The sequence below is a fragment of the Salminus brasiliensis genome, chromosome 5 (assembly GCF_030463535.1).
Source record: "Salminus brasiliensis chromosome 5, fSalBra1.hap2, whole genome shotgun sequence".
Taxonomy (NCBI): domain Eukaryota; kingdom Metazoa; phylum Chordata; class Actinopteri; order Characiformes; family Bryconidae; genus Salminus; species Salminus brasiliensis.
In genome coordinates, this window is record NC_132882.1 from 14667852 (window position 1) to 14689921 (window position 22070).

General features: G+C 39.7%; 4 protein-coding genes across 5 annotated transcripts; 1 reads left to right on the plus strand and 3 right to left on the minus strand.

Moving 5' to 3' along the window:
* Nucleotides 1-1138: 1138 nt before the first annotated feature.
* Nucleotides 1139-5179, minus strand: isg20l2 (interferon stimulated exonuclease gene 20-like 2). 2 transcript variants are annotated; one of them, XM_072679532.1, is made up of 4 exons: nucleotides 5076-5179; nucleotides 3047-3874; nucleotides 2715-2915; nucleotides 1139-1813 (listed from the first exon to the last, which is right to left on the minus strand). In XM_072679532.1, the coding sequence occupies exons 2-4, from the start codon at nucleotides 3695-3697 to the stop codon at nucleotides 1703-1705; spliced, it is 963 nt and encodes a 320-aa protein (XP_072535633.1). In that variant the 5' UTR covers nucleotides 3698-3874; nucleotides 5076-5179; the 3' UTR covers nucleotides 1139-1702. The 2 variants fall into 2 exon arrangements, with proteins under 2 accessions (XP_072535633.1, XP_072535634.1); XM_072679533.1 differs by lacking the exon at nucleotides 5076-5179 and having other exon boundaries at nucleotides 3047-4009.
* On the plus strand, nucleotides 5180-10272 carry mettl25b (methyltransferase like 25B). The gene is made up of 8 exons (XM_072679530.1): nucleotides 5180-5432; nucleotides 5707-5825; nucleotides 6305-6527; nucleotides 6665-6727; nucleotides 7114-7248; nucleotides 7340-8277; nucleotides 9208-9392; nucleotides 9770-10272. The coding sequence occupies exons 1-8, from the start codon at nucleotides 5331-5333 to the stop codon at nucleotides 9871-9873; spliced, it is 1869 nt and encodes a 622-aa protein (XP_072535631.1). The 5' UTR covers nucleotides 5180-5330; the 3' UTR covers nucleotides 9874-10272.
* A 1006-nt stretch (nucleotides 10273-11278) lies between these two features.
* On the minus strand, nucleotides 11279-11733 carry s100a1 (S100 calcium binding protein A1). Its single transcript, XM_072679535.1, has 2 exons — nucleotides 11578-11733; nucleotides 11279-11428 (listed from the first exon to the last, which is right to left on the minus strand). Exons 1-2 carry the CDS (start codon nucleotides 11716-11718, stop codon nucleotides 11279-11281), a joined length of 291 nt encoding a protein of 96 aa, XP_072535636.1. The 5' UTR covers nucleotides 11719-11733.
* A 2278-nt stretch (nucleotides 11734-14011) lies between these two features.
* Nucleotides 14012-21924, minus strand: tlr18 (toll-like receptor 18). The gene is made up of 4 exons (XM_072679527.1): nucleotides 21755-21924; nucleotides 17393-18375; nucleotides 16104-17280; nucleotides 14012-15885 (listed from the first exon to the last, which is right to left on the minus strand). Exons 2-4 carry the CDS (start codon nucleotides 18352-18354, stop codon nucleotides 15424-15426), a joined length of 2601 nt encoding a protein of 866 aa, XP_072535628.1. The 5' UTR covers nucleotides 18355-18375; nucleotides 21755-21924; the 3' UTR covers nucleotides 14012-15423.
* Nucleotides 21925-22070: the final 146 nt, after the last annotated feature.

Genomic DNA, 22070 nt, shown 5'->3' on the forward strand with positions numbered 1-22070 from the left:
AATTGGGTACCTGCAGAGTATTTCACAAAGCAGAATGTTGCAGTTAGCCAGACAATTTAACATCATTTTGTGCTTAGACCCACAGCATTACTGAAAAAAAGATAATACTTTTATATTAACTCTTATAGTTAATTTAAAAATCAATCCGTAGTGGCCAGCTTGCCCTTATTACCAATGTAATCCAACCACAAATGAAAGCCACAAGCTTTGATAGAAGTTTTAAAGAAATCAAACCAATAAAGTGTGCTTTAGCAGTGGTGTCTAGCCATTTCAACCAATTATGTGGTTATATAACTCTTTACATTACTGAGTTTATTACACAGTAAGAGGACATAACACAATGCAAACTGACCAATTTACTAAGTTATTAAACAGGGGAACGTAAGCCTGTACCTGCATGGTCTGAAAGCATGCATGTTTCTGAGGCAGTAATACCAGTTGCTCTTAGCTCTGGGTCTTGGGGTACTGCTGCTCTCCAACCCTCAGGTCACCTTATGATTATTAACAAAACCATGGTATGTTAATTCGTTCATAATTAGTAACTGGCTGGACAGCATCAGGTGAAACTCTAAAATGTTTAGGGCAGTGGTACTGCAGGACCAGGACTATGAAACACTGATCTATATTGTAAGTAAATATCTTGTTATATTAATGTAATTGCATGTTTACATTATATGTGCTCAGCGCTGACTTGCTGCTTGAAACATAAGCACATAAATGACATTGCTGCTACCATTAGGGCCAGTTAAATCCAGTCAAACCACGACCAGGAAACTATGAACTCACACTAAACATTGTCTAGCTTTTGCACACCACATCTACAACTGTGCCTGCCATTACCTTTCAGCATGGCTAAATTTTCCAGATGAATTCATGCGGCTTTTCTAAAGGAAATACAAGACAATCTGAAGAAATACATTTGCAAATGACCCAACTGTTTTCTCATGTAACCACTTGTGGCAGAAAAAAAGGTTTACCATCCCATGAGATTGAAGTATGAGAATACAGACCATCCTGTAAGAACGGGATCATCTTTCTCCAGCTCAGACTGCCTAGATCCTGAATGTAGTAACCACAGTAATGTACAGTAGTTGACGGTTGCCCATATAAAAATATATAAAGAAAGCCTGTATTGAGAAACTCCATCAGTCATGATCTATGAAGAGGCAGTTGCAGGATGGTGCTAAGGCTGGTTTTGGACAGAGGTCACTCAGCAATTAATGCTGTGGTGCTGAATTTATGACAGCAGAAAAATGCTGACCATAGCCCTAAAAGGGGGAAGGGATTTTCTCAGACATGCCATCACCCTGCAGTCTGCAGCACACACTGAGTCAGCCAGACTAAGCAAATTTTGACTCAGTTTACCTGAAATAAGGAATCATCTCAAATGAAATCAGAGTTAGACTCCATAAACTCTTATTGAACAACAACCACAGTTTACTGTTACAGTCAGTGTAACGAGCGATACAAACTTATTAAACAATAAGAATGTAATAAAGATCCATTGTTCAAAATTGTAAAAACAGCATGAACAGTTTAAAATCAGTTGAAATCAGAGCCCCCTTGTTGTACTTAAAACTTTGAGAGTACAGCATAAAAGGAGCTTCAAACTGTGAGATCGGATTAAAAAAAAGGCATTTGCTTCACAGTTCAATAAAAAACTTGGCATCATCCAGACAATACTTTTTTGTTAGTTCTTTTTCTAACATCCAGATTTAGAGGCCAAAGTCCTCTCCCACTCCAGTTCTACCAATTTATAGAGCTCCATGGTGGCTTTCGCATCTTCTACTGATGAGTGGCCCTTCTTTCCCACCTAAAAGCACAAGAGTGAATTATTTTGGATTGTTACCCATTAGTTCTACAGCAAAAACACACCAATGCAGACTCAAATCAGTACAACTGACCACACTAAGAATTTACGAATTCAATTCAAGAATTCACTCCGGTGAAGGATGTGTCAAACTGAAGCCAAACTCAATTACTACTCACTGAATTAAAGCAGGTTAGGAAAAACAAGTGGGGGGGGGGGGGGTGTGCTTGGAAGAGACTCTAAAAGCAGAGAGAAACTGAACATGCAGAAAATGACATGCATAATGTAAAGTATCAAAAGCTTTTTTATTATTATTATTTAAAAAACTTATGTCCTGGCTCCAGTTTCTTAAAAGAATCCAAGTGCTATGTCATCTTATGTAGAGAAAGCATTTAGTGTGATGTTTGCATGACCCTTTAAGAATCATCTTTTTGCCAAGGGGCTTTTGGCCCTGAACTGAGTTATGCTAGTTAAGCGGACATTTGTATTTATATCTGTGCGTAAAAGCCTTTACTAAAAGCTTAGTTGCTTTAATTCAGTTACACACTGTAAGTCCTGTCTTAGACAGTAACAGCAAACTAATGCACACACTGCTAAAAACCTAAAGAGAACTATGTGATATGTTACACGTTTATGGATTTACAAGTTATTGTAAATGTTGAATTTTCTAATATTAATCGATTATGATTCCAGGTAGATTCCAGACCCACCACAAACCTAAAAAAAAAGATGTACATAAGAAGATAAACCAAAAATGAATGTTAGGCTTTGAAAAGTTTTTTTCTGGCCAACCAATAAAGCCAGAGAGTGGGCCCAGAGGGTCCTGCAACAGTTTAAACACATGCAGCTAGTGCAACCAGCTCTAGGCTTTTAATTAAGGTTCCAATCTCTTGATCGAACCCACCTGAATATCTCTGCCGAAGAGAAGCTTTGTCAGGCTCTTTAGGGAGGCAGGGCGGCCCTCGGGCAGGCCAGCTTTCTTATTCAAGATCGATATGCGTGAGGTATCTCGTGTAAGGCAGTCTGGATGGAAATAGTGTAAAACCTTAAAGTCATTCTGAATGGCATGGCCCACAACCACCTTCCCTGAGAGGATCTTTAAAATCTGTGGGAAGATAAAAAAAAACACAGACCTATAAGGACATTATAAACAGAGACTATGTTACTAATTAGCAGTTACCAGATTAAAGCGTACAATTATAACATTCAAAACATAGCAATGGTGTATCTCCTTACTTCTTTCTGGGCTTGTTTGAAAGGTGTTGCACTACGGAGATCTTGCCACCTGATCCCGCTCCAGCGAGTGCGAAGATCTGTGACTGGATTAACAGGTTTGATGAACTTGTCATAAATGACATCCCCATCATAGGTGACTATGCTGCAGCGGGCCAGTTCACTGCAATGCCCTTTGGCCCCCGTCCCTACCATCTCACAGTCAATGGCTACATATTTCTGTGGCTTTCCTAGACATGGTGTCAGTCTCTGCATTGCTGAAGTGGATTCTCCTTGAGATGATGAACTTGAAGGCACTGTGTATTCCTTGTCAGCCTCCGAAGCACAGTTGTGGTGGCTCTGCATAGAACTGGAAGGATCTGAGGACAAGTTATGTTGAGAGGTAACAAATTTGGGGAAAACAGCACCAACTTGAGAATGGTCCTTGTTCTTCTTCTTTTTCTGCTGCTGCTGCTGCTGCTTATGCACCTGTTTCTTCTCGTTTCCTTGCTTGTGATGGTTATTTGGGTTTTGCTTTTTATTCAATAGACCTTTGTTCTCCAGGTAGTGCCTCTTCTTAACAAAACTCCTGTGTTTGGCATTTCCGCCAGGTTTTCTTTGTCCCTTATCATAGCTGGGGCCATCACAGTCTATGTTCAGAATTAGTCCTGACATTTTCAAAGAAGTGTGTCTGAGAAATACCTATAAAGATGTTTTATAGGTTTTCTTTACCAGATGGTCCAGTTAAAATGTTAGCCCAAAGAGACAATGAGAGACTAATCTAAAAAAGAACCACCAGGCTCAGCAAAACTCACTTAGACCTGGGGACTCCATCCATATGTTCTATCCAACCTGAGAAGAAAACAGCAGCAGCAACATGCATCAGGCCTTGTCAAGTGTAGTATATCATCTCTGTCTGACAAATAAAACTTTTTTTGTATTTTACATTTTGACATGAACTTGCAGTGGTTCTACATCTTCCTTTTGAATTTTGCCAGACAGGGACCCACAGAAATGCTCTACAACGACTTGACGAATAAAACATTTTTACTTCGACTTCCATTGAAGGTTAAGATATTTTCCCTTCTCCTGTGAAGTTACTATTGTGGAAGTCTTTTGCTGTGTCATTGCATTTTCGCTCTCTGAACTACGTCTCGCTATTAAGATACTTTGTATGCAAAGGCACTTAACCTTTAGCAGAGGAACAGGAAATAGTAAGTTTGCCTCTGGCGTATTATACCTTGGTAATTATGTCTGCAATCTGATCTGTTTTTTTTGGGGGGATTGTTTTTTTTGGGAGGTGGATGAAATGGCAAGATGAATTCTGATGTCTACAGCCAAATGTCTCCAAACTAAGGGGGCACTCTGAGACAGGATATTAACCATTTACTACCAAAAGTACATTATTGACTGACTTCCAATTTTCTAAAGACTGTTACATCTCTACAGTTCATCCCAACAGAGTATAAGACTAACCATGCACATGTAGGCATTGCAAAGTTTAATAGACTTGTAGACACATGTAAAGGGTGACCAGTCAAGTCCAACGATTGCCTTTTCTATTATCCCTCACTTTGAGAACACAATTCTACACATCTCAGCTAACTTAACCTCTTTGTTTGTCAGAACAATCCTACAAATATTACACATCTTGAATTATACGGCTTCTACACGAATCTGTCATGTCTGAGACAGTGGCTCAGGCTTCACACTGAACCTAACGATCAGGTGCAGTAAATCACAAGCAAACACAATGTAATAATAATAATAATAATAATGAGCAGCAGTAGTTAACGTAATTTAAAGAACACAGTCATACGTGTTGTAGTGTCTGCTTATATAGCAGTATAGCAGGCTGGTTATATCGTGCGTTTGGTTTGCCAGCGATTTCCAAAACAACATGTGAAGCTAAGTGGCTAAAGTCAGCTAACGTGCAGCGCTAACTCTGCGTTACGCTCCGTGTCTACTTAATTAACTCGCTGTATTTGCGAAACAAGTGTCTTACCCTTTATTTCCACCGCCATCATAACATAAATCACATCAGAGAACTAACCTTAGATGAAGTTGCACTGAGCATCACTGAAAACCAGCTGGTGAAAGGAGGACTTCAGATACATGTGAGTTCTCTGCGTGTGTATTTCCGGGTTGAAGGGCAGCGGCTTTCCGCGTGTTTTCCTTCTGAACACAACAAGCTAGACATGTTTTCAAGAATCTGCCTCTCATGGCAGTTTGTCAGCAACTAGTTTTCCTTCAGCTTATTTTGTAGAGCAGAAAAGGCGATGATAAGCAAACTGACTGAGCTGGGATCATGTTCTCTTCCACGTTTTCAGAGCAGCAGCAGAAGGATTTGGCTAAGAGGCTCATATCTTTCCTGTCCATATACAAGCACATATCCGACTCCTACATAATTGTAATTATCATTTTATCTTAAAATTTATTCAGAATTGTATACGTAATATAGCTATATGTTATCCATACGGTTTTTGCCTCCTACTAAACGTGATAACAGATAGTTACTTAGCCTAGCTCAGGCTGTAAGCAGGATTTGTGCAGTTGTTGGAACTATGACTGACAGAACCATTTTTAAAATGTATTTATTTATTTATTTATTTTTGCAAGTTGCATTTCATAGTATAGCATTTAAGCTATTATTGTGTTAATTATTCTATAATTTGTTTATTCAGGAGTTTTTTACTGAGAACCTATGGGACACACTACCAGAAGGATGGCAGAAAGCTCTGAGTGATCTTACAGCACCTCAAATTGCAGATCTGCTGCTGGACAGTGAAATCAAGAACAGAATGTAAGTATAGCCTACTCAGTATAAGCTCATATGCCTAATAACTGGCTATTTCGAGTGCCAGCCTTGTCCCAAAGGTGATAAGCCCTTTACTCAAAATAACTTTCGTACAAAGAACAACTACCAGGGGTAGGGGTGGCTCAGCGGTTAGAGTGCCGGGCTATCGATAACAGGGTTGTGGGTTCGATACCTGGACTCGGCAAGCTGCCACTGTTGGGCCCTTGAGCAAGGCCCTTTACCCTCTCTGCTCCCCGGGCGCTGGAGTTGGCTGCCCACCGCTCTGGGTGTGTGTGTACTCACTGCCCCTAGTTCACTAGTGTGTGTGAGTGTGTGTTCACTACCACAGATGGGTTAAATGCGGAGGACACATTTTGCAGTGCACAGTGACAAATACCTTTACCTTTTTACCAGATTCAAATTATGTCAAAAATACATAGGTTAATGCAAGATGCAATGACCAACTTTTTTTTTTCTTTCTTCAGTTATCCCTCGGTCTGGCCGCTTTCATTACTTGCACTACGAGCCACAGCTCACACACTATCCTTTCCACGGACACCTTCAGACCATCGAATAGTAGAGGACACAGTGGGACATGTCAAACCAGAAGAGTTTCTTTCCAATAGTAGCCAGAGCTCTCTGCTTGGTCACATCTTCCGAAAACATGTGAAACCCAAGAAACAGCATGAGATCCGCAAACTTGGAACGGTATGTTGGTAAAAGCTTAGCAATTCGTACTTAAAATGATGCATTTCAACAGATGTGAGTTTTTATCTTTTGTTTAATCACAGTGGTAGCATGAATACAAAGTTTACCTCACCTGTGTTCCACCTGCTTTATTTCAGTTGGTTAAGCAGCTGTGTGACCAGACTCAGTGTAGCAGTGTGGTTGATGTTGGGTCCGGGCAGGTAAATTTGCTCTCGCATTGCATTTCATTTGAAGTTTAAAATTATATTTGTTACATACAAAATATGCATGATGTGTTGCAAGTAGCACGTTCCTGTGCAAGCATGAACAATAAAAGTGGCACTACAATATGATGGTGTATTTACATATAATTTTCTCAACTTAGATAAGTTAATTGTCAGTGAATTAAATTATCATTGAAATGATCATGTTTTAGTTTTTTTAGGGTTTCTTTGTAAAATTCCGATCTTCAGGTGTGGAGTAAATACATAAAAATACATAGAAATGTCAATCATAACCGTAACTTGCATTTCCCCTTTTATTTTGTTGTGCATCCCCAGTTTTGAGTCTGTCCTAACACTCTATTATTTACATTACTTCATCGCAGGGCCATTTGACCCGTTTTCTTTCATTTGGACTCGGGCTAGATGTTACTGGTATTGAAGCTGATCCCAACCTGGTTTCCATGGCATCCAAGTTTGATGGACAGCTTCTGCTGACATTGGCCAAAGAAAGTCAGAAGGTACCATTTTATATATACATAAGTGCACTCCAACATTCAGTGTTATCAGTCCTCTTCTCATTCAAGAATTTCTGTGTTTTTACTTTTCCAGACTGGCACTTCTCCACTCTCAACAATTGGTCCTGAACCTCAGCATGTGCTTGGCTGGGTCAACCCCAGAGCTACCTGGGAGGTCTTCGTCCAGCAGTTGGGGAAGAGGCAGAAAGAAAGCGAGAGTTATCCAGACTCCGCAGCACTGTGTAAAAAGAGACAGCGGGTGTCTGTGTCAGCCCAGGGGCATGAGGTTGAAAGCAAGCTTGTTTATGGAAGTCAACACTTGTGCACAGAGGAATGCAGCTCAGTAGCTGATGTTGATGAAAGACAGGTCATATCTCTTCTTCAGAAGCCTGATGGCGGTAACTCTGACTGTTTAGCCCAGTCAGTCAGTGTACCAACAGAACCTCTACTTAAAACTACAGTTGGTTTAAACAACTTGCATAACAAAGACTTGTATAATGACACACCTGTGGGTCTTGTGTCTAACACTGGTTCTGGATGGACTCCAGCTTCAGCTTTGGGGGAAGTCCATTCTTGTACCCAGAGTTTGGATTTTGTCCTGACTGGGCTTCATGCATGTGGTGACCTTAGTGCTACTCTCCTCCGTCATTTTGTAAACTGCCCCCATGTTCAAGGAATCACCTCTGTAGCGTGCTGCTATATGAAGATCACTACCAAGGAGAACCCCAACCCACCTGGACTTATCCCATCTCCACTTTCTGACAACTTAGAAGAAGTGTCACAATCAGACTATGGCTACCCAATGAGTGAGTGGGTGAGAGGTTTGCCTGGACATGAGCTGTCTTACAAAGCACGAGAGGGGGCATGCCACGCAATGGAGGACTACCTTAATAGACTGAGAGAGGAGAGTGGGTTGCTGAAAACGCACTGCTACAGAGCAGCACTGGAGAGCATCATCAGAGCAGAGAGGCCTCACCTGCGGAGAGCAGGAATCCAGACCATTAAAAAAGCCCATACTCTGTCCTTCTCAGAGTCAGTATCACTCTTTCTTTAACTTACACAGAACATGTACTGCTTTATAATATGTATTAAGCGTCATTTACTTTTTACACCCCTGTCGTAAATACAAATCACACCCTCAGTGTTCCCCACATTGGCCAGCTATAAACATGCATTTGTTGAGATGCTGAAAGATGCAGTGCTGGCAACTGCAGTGAAGGATCCGTGATGCAGTAGAGTAATTTTACAGGATTTTACAAATATATAACAAATATATATTTAAAAATATAGCGTTGTAACAGTGTTCCTGGCCTGGAGTGGCCATGGCAGAGACACTTTTCTTCCTATTACAAATCACTGGAGCAACAAAATGGTTTTGAAGCTGATTTTCAATGTACAATTGCCACATAATGTTGCTTTCATTAACACAACATTGTTGAGAGGCTGTACCAAGGCTGTTTTACTGGTAGAAGCTAAAGCACAGGTTCGTTACTCTAGAGTCCAATGCTGGGGGTGATGGAAGAGTTTTTATTTACCTCTTTAGCTAAAGCTTGTTCTCACCATGTGGCCCATGTGTGACTATTCCCAACTGTGTCAGCAATTGGTGCAACATTAAAGTAACTGAATTCACTAGAATAAGTGTCTTGATACTTTTCAAAATGGAGTATATTAAAAAGGGCACAACTAGAAGACTTTTGTCTGTACTTTTGACTATTTTATTGATAATAGTATGCCATTTAATATTAAACCCCATAAGCATGTGTTGTTTGTAACTCAACACATTTAACATTATTTGTAAGCTACATTAGCACATAGCATCAAATCCAATTAATGTAAGTTAGCATTTGCGTACATTTTCCAAACTAGTTCAAATTGACTGACGGATCATCTCACATTATCCGTCTTATTTACTTTCTCTGAGGCTCCAGCCCAACCTTTGATGTTCTGCCTTTGCTTCTATAGGTATGCCCATTTGGGGCTTCCTCGTGTGGGCCTGTCTGCTGACCTTCCCTTTAACCGGGACCATGTGGAAAGCATGCTGGAGCAGCAGGGTCGAGTGGTGGTGTATTTTAGCCTGGCTCTGCTCCTGGCTCCAGTGGTGGAGACCCTGGTGCTGCTGGACAGAATGCTGTTTCTGCAGGAGAATGGTAAGCCTTTAGGACTGCTAGCAGCCAGTGATAATCACCGGTTAGCAATTAATCAGGATTTGTTTACATCTACTAACAGTATTGTACTTCAAATAAAGCCTGATACTTGGTTTGTAGTGTTTCTTTTTTAGGTGATTTTTCCATCAAACATAGCCTATTTTTAGTGCTGTTCCATTACACATAAATCAGTAAATGCTGTTTCCTACTCAGGGATAAAGTCCAGTACTGGAATACAGTTTTCCATTAAAAGGAAGTCTGAGACTAATCTTAATCCCTGTCCTGGAAACCAGCCTTAAATGTGTTCACAACATATTAACTCAAGTATGATTATGCCTATAGCTGCAAAGTAAGCTGATGTCTATATGTGGTGTTCTTAGGTTTTCAGAGCCGGTTGGTTCCTCTGTTCGATCCAGCTCTTTCGCCTCGAAACTTCGTGCTGGTGGCAGTGAAACCAAAAGCAGATGGAGAGGAGATTCATTAGTGGAATAATTCCAAGTCATCTGCAGTCAGTGTTCAGAACCTCAGGGTGGGTTTAAAAGGCAGTTTCATAGATTACAACAATTCAGACCTGCTTATTATGGGAATTAAGTCTGCTGTGGTCTGAATTTAAAATTGCTTATCAAACAGAATTTCAAAGTGCACTGGACCAACCTTTCCTCAGACAGGCATTTTCCATCAAGTTGTTCCAGGACCATTTTATGGCTACATTGTCTGCTTTCTTGGACACATGTTCTTTAGGAAATTCATTTATGATGCCTATTTTTAACTCAGTGCCCAGAAAATGCTTGTTTTTACTTGTCTAGTATTTTAAGTCAGCAGTAACAGTCTCATGCAGTACTCGAATATGAATTATTTTGAATGGTTATTGCTTTTTTTTCCTGGTTGGTTTGTTTTTAAATATACAACTTTTATAATCATCTGCCTGCTCACTTACGTTTCAAAGTCACCCCACACCATACTCCTTTTTGCAGTTGAGACTAAGGCTACATTCAAACTATTGCCTTTAGCTTTCTTACCAGGGTTTTGCGTTTTGTTGGTCTCTTGTTCACCTACTGGATTACTGTAAAGCTGCATTGTGATGTCCGATGTAAAAAGTGAAATCAAGTTTGATATTTTAAAATGCTATTTAAAAACCCTTTATGGTTCTTCTATAGCATCACTCAAAGAACCATTTGCAGCACCTTTATTTTTAAGAGTGTAGTTACCAGGGTAGATGTGTTACACAGGTTGTTTTACATTAATGACACTGATTAATTACCAGGTTTGATACTTGATTAACCTACTAGGAAGACCTGGGCAATGACGTGCGTATGAGATTACACTGGCACTGCTAGGTCGTGGACCTTGGTGGCCTCTAGCCATTGTGCTGTCCCGGAGACCTTAGTCTCATTAATGCGATATCAGAGCTCAGGATCGCAGACTCATGAAACATTTAAAACAGCACAAAAATGAACTGTCTGCGTTAGGAATCAAATTAAAGAAATAAATGAAAAAACATAAGCAGCGGGTCAAACGGAGCAGGTTTGCGCGAAGCTTCTTTACACAAAGAGGATTTTTAAATAGTCGAGCAAGTGTCACACTGCCACTTATGATTTTAAGCCTAGTATGCGTTTGAAAAACTAGGCCCAGAAGCAATTAACTAACAAATTAATTTAATAAACCCATTTGGGATGGCACTTAAGCACATTTCACCTCTAGAGGGCACCTTTGGAGCAAAACATTATATCACCTATATGGTTAAATACCCATCAGAACTCCACCACCTTAAATAATTAAGATAGATTCATAGATCTAGAAAGTAAAGATAATCCACTTTAAATATGAATGCCAACATTTCAGTGCAATCTTTTATTAATTATCTACAGAAGAGAACTTGAAACAATGTCTCAATTCTTCATACTCTCAACAAAGAAATCATTACATGCCACAGTAAGGGCTGCAACTAGAACTACAAACTCCTGGAAGTCCACCTCCCCATCCCGGTTCTCATCCAGATCAGACATTATCTTCTCCACAACCAGCGGATCCTTACTTGCCTAGAATAGGAATGAGTTTCAGGTCACATTTAGCAAGGCTGGTATGCTATGTATATATATTTAATGTGCATCAAGCATAGCATTATCTGCAAAAATAGCATTATTTGCTTCAAAAAGTTTCATAAATGCAGTTAGAAGAATAAACTCACTGCTAAGAAGTCACTTAGTTCTCCCTGTAGAAGACTCTTCAGCTCCACTTTGCTCAGCTTGTATTTGTCTCCCTCTTTGGAAGAATATGTGTGGAACACTTTTATAAGGCTTTCCATTGCACTCTCCAGCTGAGACACCATGTTTTCTACAGGGATGACCTGTGTACAGCAAAAGGCACTACAGAGTCACTGAAGTCATTACAATGATTTCACAGCCACATTAACGAACCACTCTTTAAAATAATCTAGAACTATAGGTTTCCATGTGTGGTAAAATCAGAAAGTACATGTTAACAGACATTGACATTCTGCAAGTACATTCCAAAAGGATTCTCCTGTATGAGCATCACGGGACTTTTGTCCCTTGGCTCTTCATGAACATCTGCTGACCCATGACTATTAGATCCACAGAGCAACTTCTCACACACACTATAAGAGAGATCCAGTGTCTGAGAGGTAACAAGTGGTTTGGCCCCAGCAGACCGATGATGTTTAGTGGGAATAGGAGGACAGGAGAGCATCAAATATTTAACCAGCCTTTTGTCTGCAGCTTAAGGGGTTGAGAATGAGCATCTGACATTAAGCCTCTTCCAGCACATGTGCCCTACAAGTAACTACCTAAATGTAAAAAAAAAAATCAAACAAAAAAAGCTTTGTGTATTAGACAGTAGAATTAGAATGCATGAAATATATGACCATTAAAAAAAAATTAAATAAATAAAACTAGGAGCAGGCTGATGCTTAGAGCTTGCATTTTTAGGAAATTTACCATATCTGTACCCCCTGCAATAAAAAGGCTATAATTGGATGTATTGTCAGTTTCTACCTTTTCATAAGTCTGCGCACACAATTAGCACATAATCAGAATTCCAATATTGGTGCATCCTACTAGTTACTCTCACTTTTTAAGATGTTAGACATCCCTCAACCATGCAGCTTCTTGCAATCTTAATTTTATACACTTAAAAAAACTTACTACTTAATCAGCTATTAAAGCAGTTACTGCCTGTTAGCCTACACTCATTAAATGCATTCAAATGCCTAGCCTACAGCTGCAGCTTTCTGTGTTCGTTACTCTAATCCCAACAAGTCGTAAAAAAGTTATCTTACCTAGAAAGGAAAAGTAGAAACTAATGCGTGAAGAAATCGTCTCAACTTTCTAGCATCTCACTCATTAAATGGCAGCTACTCACCTGTGCAACGGAATGAGCTCTTTATGTGGCGCCGCCTCCTCCTCCTCCTCCTCCTCACTGCAGCAGTTCCACACTCCCCTGCAGTCCACCTGCAGCCCACCTGCACTGCTCTGTCTGCTGCTTTCCTGCACCTGAATCACATCACTGGTTCTGAAGGTGAATCAGGTGAGCAGGAAAACACGAACCTGTGCAGAACTAAAGTTGAGCAGCGCTTTCTGGGTAAGCATTTTGTCAGAGTAACTGACTCTGCTGTGCAGGGAATGCTTTCTACTAGATTTAGAACATTGCTGTGAGGCTTTGATTGCATTAAGCCACAAGAGCATGAGTGAGGTCAGGATGTTGGATGATCACTACCCCACCCCAGCTCCACAACTCATCCGAGAAATACTAGATGATGCACCATCATTCCAGACAACACAGTCCGGCTGCTCCAAAGCTCAGTGCTGGGGTTTTCTTTAACCCCTCTAGCACAAGCATGTTTATCTGCTCCGGAGAGTCCTATTCTACTGGCAATACTTCTCTACATGGACTAGACAAGTTATGTGTGTTTACACATCTGGGTCATTAACGGGTGCACCTTAAAGTAGCTGAATTCATTCATTAGAAGAGTTGTCCACAAACATTTGGACATGTAGCGTATCTTCGTTTTGGTAAACAGAGCTTGCTTCAACGTGAACATATGCCCGATTCTCATGTAGGCCTATACCTATACCAATGCCAGTGCTGAGCCAGGGGTTTCTCTGTGGAAGAGTGGTCTAACACCTAATATGGGACTGTCCCAGTGTTGAATATGCAATTTTCACAGGTGCAGTTTAGACATTATTTCAGCTAAGGTACTTCTAACCTGGGTCAGCAACATACAGCTACATGTGAAACACTGCCACCTACTGTAATCTCTGGTTCTTCAGTACTCCTGTCCCTGTCTTCTTCCTCTTCTAACACTTCAACTTTTAAAGGCCTCTTTAATGAGCTGGACTGGTTTTCCCAAAAGCATCTTAGCACAAGGCTGATTCTTAAAGTGCCAAGCGAGCATCATACTGAACACACTCTCTACCGGTTAAGATGATCCTAACACTAAGATGCTTTTGGGAAATGGGCCCTGACTAGTTAGAGCAGATATAGCAATAAAATGTGCAGGGCTTGGGTACAAAAGGAGAATTACTGTTGTAAGTGAACATCCGTGCCTTTTCCTCTAAAGAAATAAATAAATAAATAAAAAAATTCACATAAAAAATGAGACCTTTTCTTTCTCAGTGAGCTGAAAATAGATTTATTAAGTACGCCACAATTCTCTTGATACATATTTAAAAATAAACACTCAGTATCTTTGGGAATGTTCATTCTTTGGCTTCTTTTATATTTCGCTTTCACACAGACACATACTCTGACTATCTCTCTCTGTCTCTCATATTCTTCACCAATCACAATAGGCTTTGGCTTTTTATTTAAGAAAGCAGACAGTTATGAAACCAAGTTTAAATCTGGTCTTGTGTCTTGTGTACACATCATAATATACATAATAATTAATACTAACTCAAACCAACAATATATCATTACAAAAATAGTGATAATATGTTTAATTAATTTAATGAATAACAAATTTCAACTTTTAAATTATTCGGTGATTACTACAGTTTGTGATTACTACATCTACTGCAACAAAGACATCTATCCAAAACAGTCAAGTTGCTGTTAGTGCTTATTATTAATTTAGGATTACTTAGAATAGTACCACAGTTTGACAATTTGATAGTTACACATACCAGTACATTGTGATTGTGATTTAAGCTAGTTTATAAAATACATTTTTGGTATTTGTTGCTGTTTATTTTTTGTGAAAAAAGTGAGTACATGCAATTAAATATATCTCAGACTGCCACTGCATAGCTGTGTCCTAAATGTTCATGTCTTTCCACAGGCACATGAACATTAAGGACATTTGGTTATTATTACTCTGCGAGTGCTTCGATAAAAGCTGTTAGTTCTGAAGTTGATTTTATAATTGTGTATCACATCATTCTGCATAATAAGTCTAGTATGTGTCATCCAAAGCCTGTCTGAACACAAAAAACAGATGTGCAGTTTTACAAATAGATCAAACTTGTTTGATGAAGTTTGAGCTGCAGTGAACACAGTGAATACAGGCTACCCTAAAAGCACTATAGAAAAGTAGTCTATTGACTACTACTGCTACAACCACTCTGAAGACTAATGAAGCTGATTCAGTCTGAATAAACATGTCAGCATTTGGATAATCAGCAATGCCAGGATTAGAAGAGTGATTTTTGTCATCTCATTAAATAAGGCCCTGTGTTAAAGCTCCTAGTATGCAATCTTCGCCTCTTCGCCTATCTCAAAGCATCTCTCAGATCAGATGTTATGCTTACAAGTGTGTAGTGGGACACTGCTCTCATGTTGTTGATTCTCACTCTTGTCAACAGATCATCCCAGCTGTAGCTTAATAAGACTCCTGTCTCAAAGCTGCTGTTGACAGCCAGGCTTAAAGACCCAAAGCATCAACACACTTACTGTCATCATCATGTGAATCTCGCCAGCTACAGAGCTGTTTTACCCTTCACATATATATCGTTAACTTCCACAGAACAGTCTGTCCCAAGACACTGTGGTCCAATATCACTCCAGTCCCTTAGGCTTAGGCTAACTGTTCCAGTGATATTCTGAGACCTTCAGTCCCTGCTGTGGTCTGCAGTTTGACCTCTGCTCCTGGATCTGGATCCATTTTAGGGCCACCATCTGCAGGCCTCTGGTTCTCCTCTGGCAGCTCAATTACGGACATTCTGCTCAGCTTGGAGACACGTCTGTTCTCGATGACTGAGTGCTCTTTTAGGAGATTTGGTTTTCCCATGACACTCCTCAGCTGGGCCCAGAAGAATGCTTGCTGTTTAGGCTGTTCAGGCCACTCCAGATATGTTTTTGTATTCAGCATCTTTTTGAGTTTACAGTACTTGCTGGGCAGAGATTTGGGATCAATAGGTTCCTTCACCACCAGGATGACGTCCCTTAAGGTCTTGCCAATAGCTCGTTGCTGGGCAAAGTAGAGTTCGTAGTTGCACCACTCACTGTTCACAAAGTGTCGTGACAGCACAAAGATAACCTCAAAATAAGAAACGGGATGTTAGGATGTGTTGCAAAAAGACAGGATTAGCACCAGATTAGTCCCTGTTCATGTGACTTGACAGCTAGAAACATCTAGAGACTGAAACATCTAGAAATATGTAACAGTTGAAATTAGGGTGTCCATGGTTGACTGAAAATTTGGCTTTCAAATTTGTTCATAATCAAGTCTTTTTAGGTGAATTTCCTTATACATACCTTGTGACTGTGTTCAATGTTCTCAATTATGTTGTCAATGATCCATTTTCCTGGCATGAAGTCTCTTTCATGGATGCAAATACGATAAGGAGGTCTACAGTTTTCCAGGCAAGGTAGCAGTTTGTCCCTTACCCAATCAGCATCTGAGTGGCTATAGGAGATGAAGGCATGAAAGGTGTAGTCTGCAGACAGCCCGACTCCTTCTTTACGTGCCCTATACTTAGCTCTAATGATTTGGTATGTAGCTTTAGCATACCAGGGTATATTAAATATATAGCACATCAGCATGATAGCCAGCACAAAAACAGCAGTGGTGACTACAGAGATAAGAATGACTAGTCTGATATCACAGGCTACATGACCTGGGAAATACTGAGATACCATTGTATTAAGCAGGTCTGCTGGGTAGTAGCACCTATAGTTCTCTGGCCAGTCTGTGATTCGGACATTACCCTTGACAGTGGTCTCCTGTATGAAAGTGTGGAGATCACAGGTGCAGTGGTAAGGGTTGTTACCTGCCTTCAGTTGCTCCAAGTTAGGCATTCCTTTAAAAGAACTCATACTGATGAGCCCAAATGAGTTTCCATCCAAAGCTAGCGACTTTAAATTAGGACTCCTCCAACCAGAGGGAATGAATTTGATCTTGTTACCACTGAGGTAGATCTCCTTCAGACCAATGGCCTTCTCAAAATATTGCATATCTAACTGGTCTAGGTTACAGTATGAGAGATCGAGGGATAATACAGTGGTAGGGAGACATCTGAAGCTGTCAATAACCAATATGTTATGGTGAGCAATGAAGGTAGTGATGTTCTGCTTCCAAGAACACATGTTGTTACCTTCAGAGCCTAGCTGATTGTAACTGACATCAATTGTTTGCAGGCGTTTGAACTCCCCAGCTAGAGAAGCGAAAGAACTGAGGCTAGTCAGCTGATTACTGCTGAGGTTAAAGGTATGAAGTGATGGCATTGTTTCTCTGTAGTCACATTGCTGGTTAAAGAGATAAATGTCCTTCAGCTGGTTTTTTGAGACATCCAGAATTTCAACACCTTTCATCTCTTCCCAAGCATCACATGGCACACTGTTGAAGTTGACATTGTGTATGCGCAGGTGACGAATCTTGTTAAACCACGTAAAACGCCAGTCAAATCGCAGGATGTCTGGGTTGCTGATATCCCTGTTAAATAGATATGAAAAACAGACTGAGGTGCTGCAGAAGTGCAATATGGAATATTAAGAAAAAAAAATAGAAGTCATATTCATACGGGGCAGACCGTTATGATACTTACGATAGTAATAACATTTCGAGCTCTAGATTTGTCACACTGGATGCTTGATCAGTGTTCACAAATGTCTGAGACCGTGCAAAGTCAATGAACAAAAGTGACAGAACTTTAATTGGACTTTTTTGTAGGTTAAGAAGGGCCATTCTCAGGAGCTCCTCATTGAATTTACCTCGAAAAAAAATCAGTTGCTGGGAGTTAATATTCTTCAAACCATTGAAAATGTCCTCTTTGTCAGAGTAGTACTTAAATTCAAAGAGATTGCGAAAACGGAGAGCACTGAAAGTTTTGTTCTCAAGGTCTTTCAAAATCATGGGTAGTGCAAATGTTCTGTTATCTATGGCCACATCCAGCCACATATTCTTTGTCTGTATGTTTTTGAGATACCCTGGTTCATAAACATCCAGTCTAGAACCTGTTTTAATCGCAAACTTCTCCAGAGATACATTCTGTAGTGCATTAAGATCATCTTTTTTCAAAATACTGACAATGGGACCACCCATGGATAGTACTTTGAGGTTCCTGAAATTTAAAAACACGTCGTCCAGTGTTGCCTCAGTGTAGAGATTATTTGACATTTCTAAATTTTGTAGTCTGATGAGAGGCGCAAGGGCTTTCGATGGGATGGCTGTCAGTGAGTTGTTAAAGATATTTACATCCTCCAGTAGTGGATTTTCCTGAAAGGCTTCATCCTCAATCACAGAAATGTTGTTGAACTGAAGCCTGAGAACACGCAGGAGAGGCATTCCAGCAAAGTCTAGGTTTTGGATGACTTGAAGCATGTTATAGGAAAGATCTACCATCTCCAGAGAGGGAGGCAGGTCCTCCACAGGGACACGCTGCAGTCGAAGGCCTTGGCAGTTAGCTGAGCGCTGGTCAGCAGATATCAGACAGGACTGTTCACTTCTGTCTGGTAAGATGAGAAGAGAGGCTTGGAAGCCAAACACCAGGCTGAGCAAAGTAAACATTCTCACATCAGCAATGTGGATCTGTAAAGAAATACACAACAGTGCGAGTTGTTACTTGGGTTGTTTGTATCCTGTACATGTTATTTACTCCTCTTATGGCACCAGCTGTAAAATGAATAAAATGGCACCAGCAATGTGTTCAGTTTTATCATTTATACAGCATTTTGTCAACAGTCAACATGCCATATCATTAGTAATGAACTTATCAATTATAAAAATGAATGAAAATCAACAGGGTATACAATTCTAATCACTGTACAATATATGTAGTTGTTGCATGGAAATGGATGATAAACGCTGGGTTTGTCACACAGTGAAAAAGTCTTTTTTATAGCTATTATGTATTTTTATGGGTTTGTCGGGTTTCACTTCTGAGGGAAAGGTTTCATCATTGTATGTGCCAACATCTGGCATAATACACCATGCCTGTCGTGAGTTTATTTTTTAACATATATATAATGTATATATGTGTGTGTCTTGTGAACATTGTATAATACTGGGACATTAAAAACTGTCTAAACATCCTAAAGCTGCTAGAAAACTGGCAGCAGAAAAGTAAGGACAATTCTAAGTGCCTGTGACTGACAGAAGCCCTAAAAAGCCCTAAATTGAGTATTTTATTTGTGTATATAATATATATTTTTATTGAGCCTAAAATCTCTGGCAGTGTCTCAGGCTGGCAACATAAAATCTACTTCCGAAAAAGATCAGAAAGGAATTGCAAGTTTTACAATATAGCAAACAGATCATGAAATCTCATGAAGACTCAGCTACAACATACCACTTTAAAAAAAGGGGGAAAATTCCCTTTAGCTCTTAGCTTGCTAACTACTTCCCTTGCAGTTTAATTCTGCGAGAGCATGAAGAATCAGCCTTTTTCTACTCTCTGCATGCAGTGCTTCAGTCCTGATCGAAGAAAGCATTAGTTGTGTTTACAAATGAAGGGCTACTAGCTCTGTCCTCAGCAGCACATGCGCTTTACGACTACTTTTATTGCCAAATGAACAAACAAACTTTTAAAGCTGAGTGTGCGCCAGGTGTAGCAGAGAAATGTTTAGACTTGTTCTAGCCTCCTACACATCCTCTCCTAATTACTTTTCAATCTCTGGTCTGGAGGGGCTCTGTTTGACTTGAGCTACCCTTATCTTTTTTCCTCTCACGTGTGTGTAGCCAGTTAATATCCTAACTGAAAGGTTCAGTAAGTAAGATGATATGGCAGCCTTCCTGGTAAATGACATTAGTCAGTGAATGACCGGCAGGAAACGTTTGTTTTTAACAGTATTTAAAGTTTGGTGACAGACTGTACTAAATATTTAATTTAACGTGAAGGACATATTATTTAATGACTAAAAAGTATGTGCAGCCTTGTAGAGTTCCTGATGCCTGTCCGACTGCCTCAATTTAGCGTTAGACCATCTCTCACCAAATGACCCAGATTTGTGTCTCTCATCAGTCAAAAACCTTGTACCTAGGAGTGGAGGTCAAATGTTGTGTGTGTGTGTGTGTGTGTGTGTGTGGTTTAACTCTTACACACAAATCTATATATCTATATATAAGAGAATATTAGTTACAGAAAATAATGACTGAACGTTCCTTGTTTCACAATAACTTTCCTGGCATCTATCTTTCACACACAGCACATTCAACCAGAAACTGTGGAACCCACTGACCAATTAGGGAACCACCACTTTCTGTCTATACGTGTGTGACCGTGACTGGTTGACCATTAACATATTCCCAAACATCAGGCCTTGACACATAGAAATGTATCAATCACTGATCTGTCATGCAAATGAGCACAGAGTGAACAAAATATCCTCAAAAATATCCTCCCTTTTCTTTTTCTTTCTTTTTTTTTTACATTGATTTTCTTTTACAACACTGAAGCAAATGTTAGCTCTGAATGACCAGCGAAACAAATATGTAAGGAATGTTTGAAAAGACTGTTTGATTTAAAAAAAAAAAAAAAAAACTCAGGAAAAGAGATAAGGTTTACAATGCAGAGGTTGCCTTCTAACGTGCACTACACACAAGTATTTTCCAGCTAACAAACAAGACGTCCATGCTCCGTCAACAAGACACAGACGAATCAGTGTTGCTCATGTGAAAAAATACATTTTGCAGTGTTTACATAATTTAAGCATCTCGCAGCCTACCATCCTCATCACAGGTTTGTATCCAAACCACTTTTTAGGAACCTCACAGCCCAGAAGGAATAGTAACAAAGCTGATTTATATAACAGAATAAAATGACTGACAGTTTGAGTCTGAGATCACAGCTCAGAATCTCTTTAAACTGTTCAAAAGCTTCCAGCCTTTGAAGAATTCCTCTCTGGCACAGAAGAAAGAATACAAGAGTACACCTCAAAGCCTTACTAAGCTGTTTGGTTTTAGTCATCATAAGAACTCCTACATAACTATCTGGGCAGTTAAATATTTGCTGGTTTGTTGAGTTGAGCGCATCCTTTTGGGCACAAGTCGCAAATATCAAAGGTTTGGTATGTTTTTCCTCTTCTTTAATAGAGCAATTAGGAAAACAATTCAATACTTCACATCTTCAAAACTGCAGTAATACATAGACCTTGTATCTATTGTAGCTTTTGACCGTATTTGATTCTGGCAGTTCTTCTTTACATTTGTGTCCATATTTCATGATGAATGAACCAAAAGAACTTCTCTGGAATGACTCTGACTTAACGTAATGACTTTAATTAAAAATGTTTTTTTCCTTCTCCTATAAAGCTTTCTAAAGATTTCAAGGAGTTAGGAGGACCAACATTTTATTATATTGTGCTAAAATCAGTTTTTGTGCTACACAAAATGCTTTAATGAGCATATTGTGGATATTTTAGTGCTAAAAGAACACTTAACACATTTTATTGCAGAGAGTGTAATTAGTTCTGTTTAATTGAATGGAGTGCAACAAATAACTAACAGTAAAAGTTAAGGGAGAGGGTCTGGATCAGTATTTAAAATCTGCATAATTAAAAAAAATCTGGATAAAAGTTTTTTTCTAAATCAGGTGCATTTTGTCTGTATGAAATAAAAGTGTATAATGAAAATGTCTGAATATTTTTATGATATACCATTTTTGATAGTGGTACTGAAGTAAAGATTCTGGTATCGTGACAGCCCAAGTAGTCATACTATAAGTTATCTATTGTGCTATAATACTTCTATAATCATCTATAATTTTGTTGTTTTTATGTTTTAAAATAAGTGAACAGTTCTTGCAGTGCTTGCATCATTTAAGTCAGTTTAACAAGATGCAACACATCACAGGTGAAGAAGTGACTGAAAAGATCACGCCAAAATGATCTCCATCAGATACCCATCAGCTCAGTGGTAGCATCCTGTGATAAGCTTACAACTTTTACAAACAAGACATTAAGCTACTTACTTCTGAATCAGGCGGGTAGAAGTAGACATGTAAAAGCTTTATCGCTTCAGTTTAATTGAACCTTTTCATTTCACTGTCGTCCAGAAGTTTTGTCGGAGTTTTTGGCAGGCTGTGCCAGCGCTGAGGTGCAGCTACGAGGACACAGCACTCACCGACCACAGTCAACTCGCTCCTGCTGTCTTTCTTTCGCCTGAGAGAGTTATTTTGGAATGTGGGCGTGTTGAAGGACGTCAGTCTCGCCACCAACAATGGCAGTGAGAAAAGGTGCTCTTTGCTTAGACGAGCGCAGTGTGTGTATGCGCTGTTCGTGCGCAGT

What these genes read in the sequence shown, in the direction of transcription:
- isg20l2 (XM_072679532.1), bottom strand. Translation starts at nt 3,697, where the DNA reads ATGTCAGGACTAATTCTGAACATAGACTGTGATGGCCCCAGCTATGAT. An exon ending in TCAAACAAGCCCAGAAAGAA is followed by an intron (nt 2,916 to 3,046) that starts GTAAGGAGATAC and finishes ATCTTCCCACAG; the next exon opens with ATTTTAAAGATCCTCTCAGG. An exon ending in TCTTCGGCAGAGATATTCAG is followed by an intron (nt 1,814 to 2,714) that starts GTGGGTTCGATC and finishes TTGTGCTTTTAG; the next exon opens with GTGGGAAAGAAGGGCCACTC.
- mettl25b (XM_072679530.1), top strand. Translation starts at nt 5,331, where the DNA reads ATGTTCTCTTCCACGTTTTCAGAGCAGCAGCAGAAGGATTTGGCTAAG. An exon ending in AGATCCGCAAACTTGGAACG is followed by an intron (nt 6,528 to 6,664) that starts GTATGTTGGTAA and finishes GCTTTATTTCAG; the next exon opens with TTGGTTAAGCAGCTGTGTGA. An exon ending in TGGCCAAAGAAAGTCAGAAG is followed by an intron (nt 7,249 to 7,339) that starts GTACCATTTTAT and finishes TTACTTTTCCAG; the next exon opens with ACTGGCACTTCTCCACTCTC.
- s100a1 (XM_072679535.1), bottom strand. Translation starts at nt 11,718, where the DNA reads ATGGTGTCTCAGCTGGAGAGTGCAATGGAAAGCCTTATAAAAGTGTTC. An exon ending in AACTAAGTGACTTCTTAGCA is followed by an intron (nt 11,429 to 11,577) that starts GTGAGTTTATTC and finishes TTCCTATTCTAG; the next exon opens with GCAAGTAAGGATCCGCTGGT.
- tlr18 (XM_072679527.1), bottom strand. Translation starts at nt 18,354, where the DNA reads ATGTTTACTTTGCTCAGCCTGGTGTTTGGCTTCCAAGCCTCTCTTCTC. An exon ending in CTCGAAATGTTATTACTATC is followed by an intron (nt 17,281 to 17,392) that starts GTAAGTATCATA and finishes TCTATTTAACAG; the next exon opens with GGATATCAGCAACCCAGACA. An exon ending in ACATTGAACACAGTCACAAG is followed by an intron (nt 15,886 to 16,103) that starts GTATGTATAAGG and finishes TCTTATTTTGAG; the next exon opens with GTTATCTTTGTGCTGTCACG.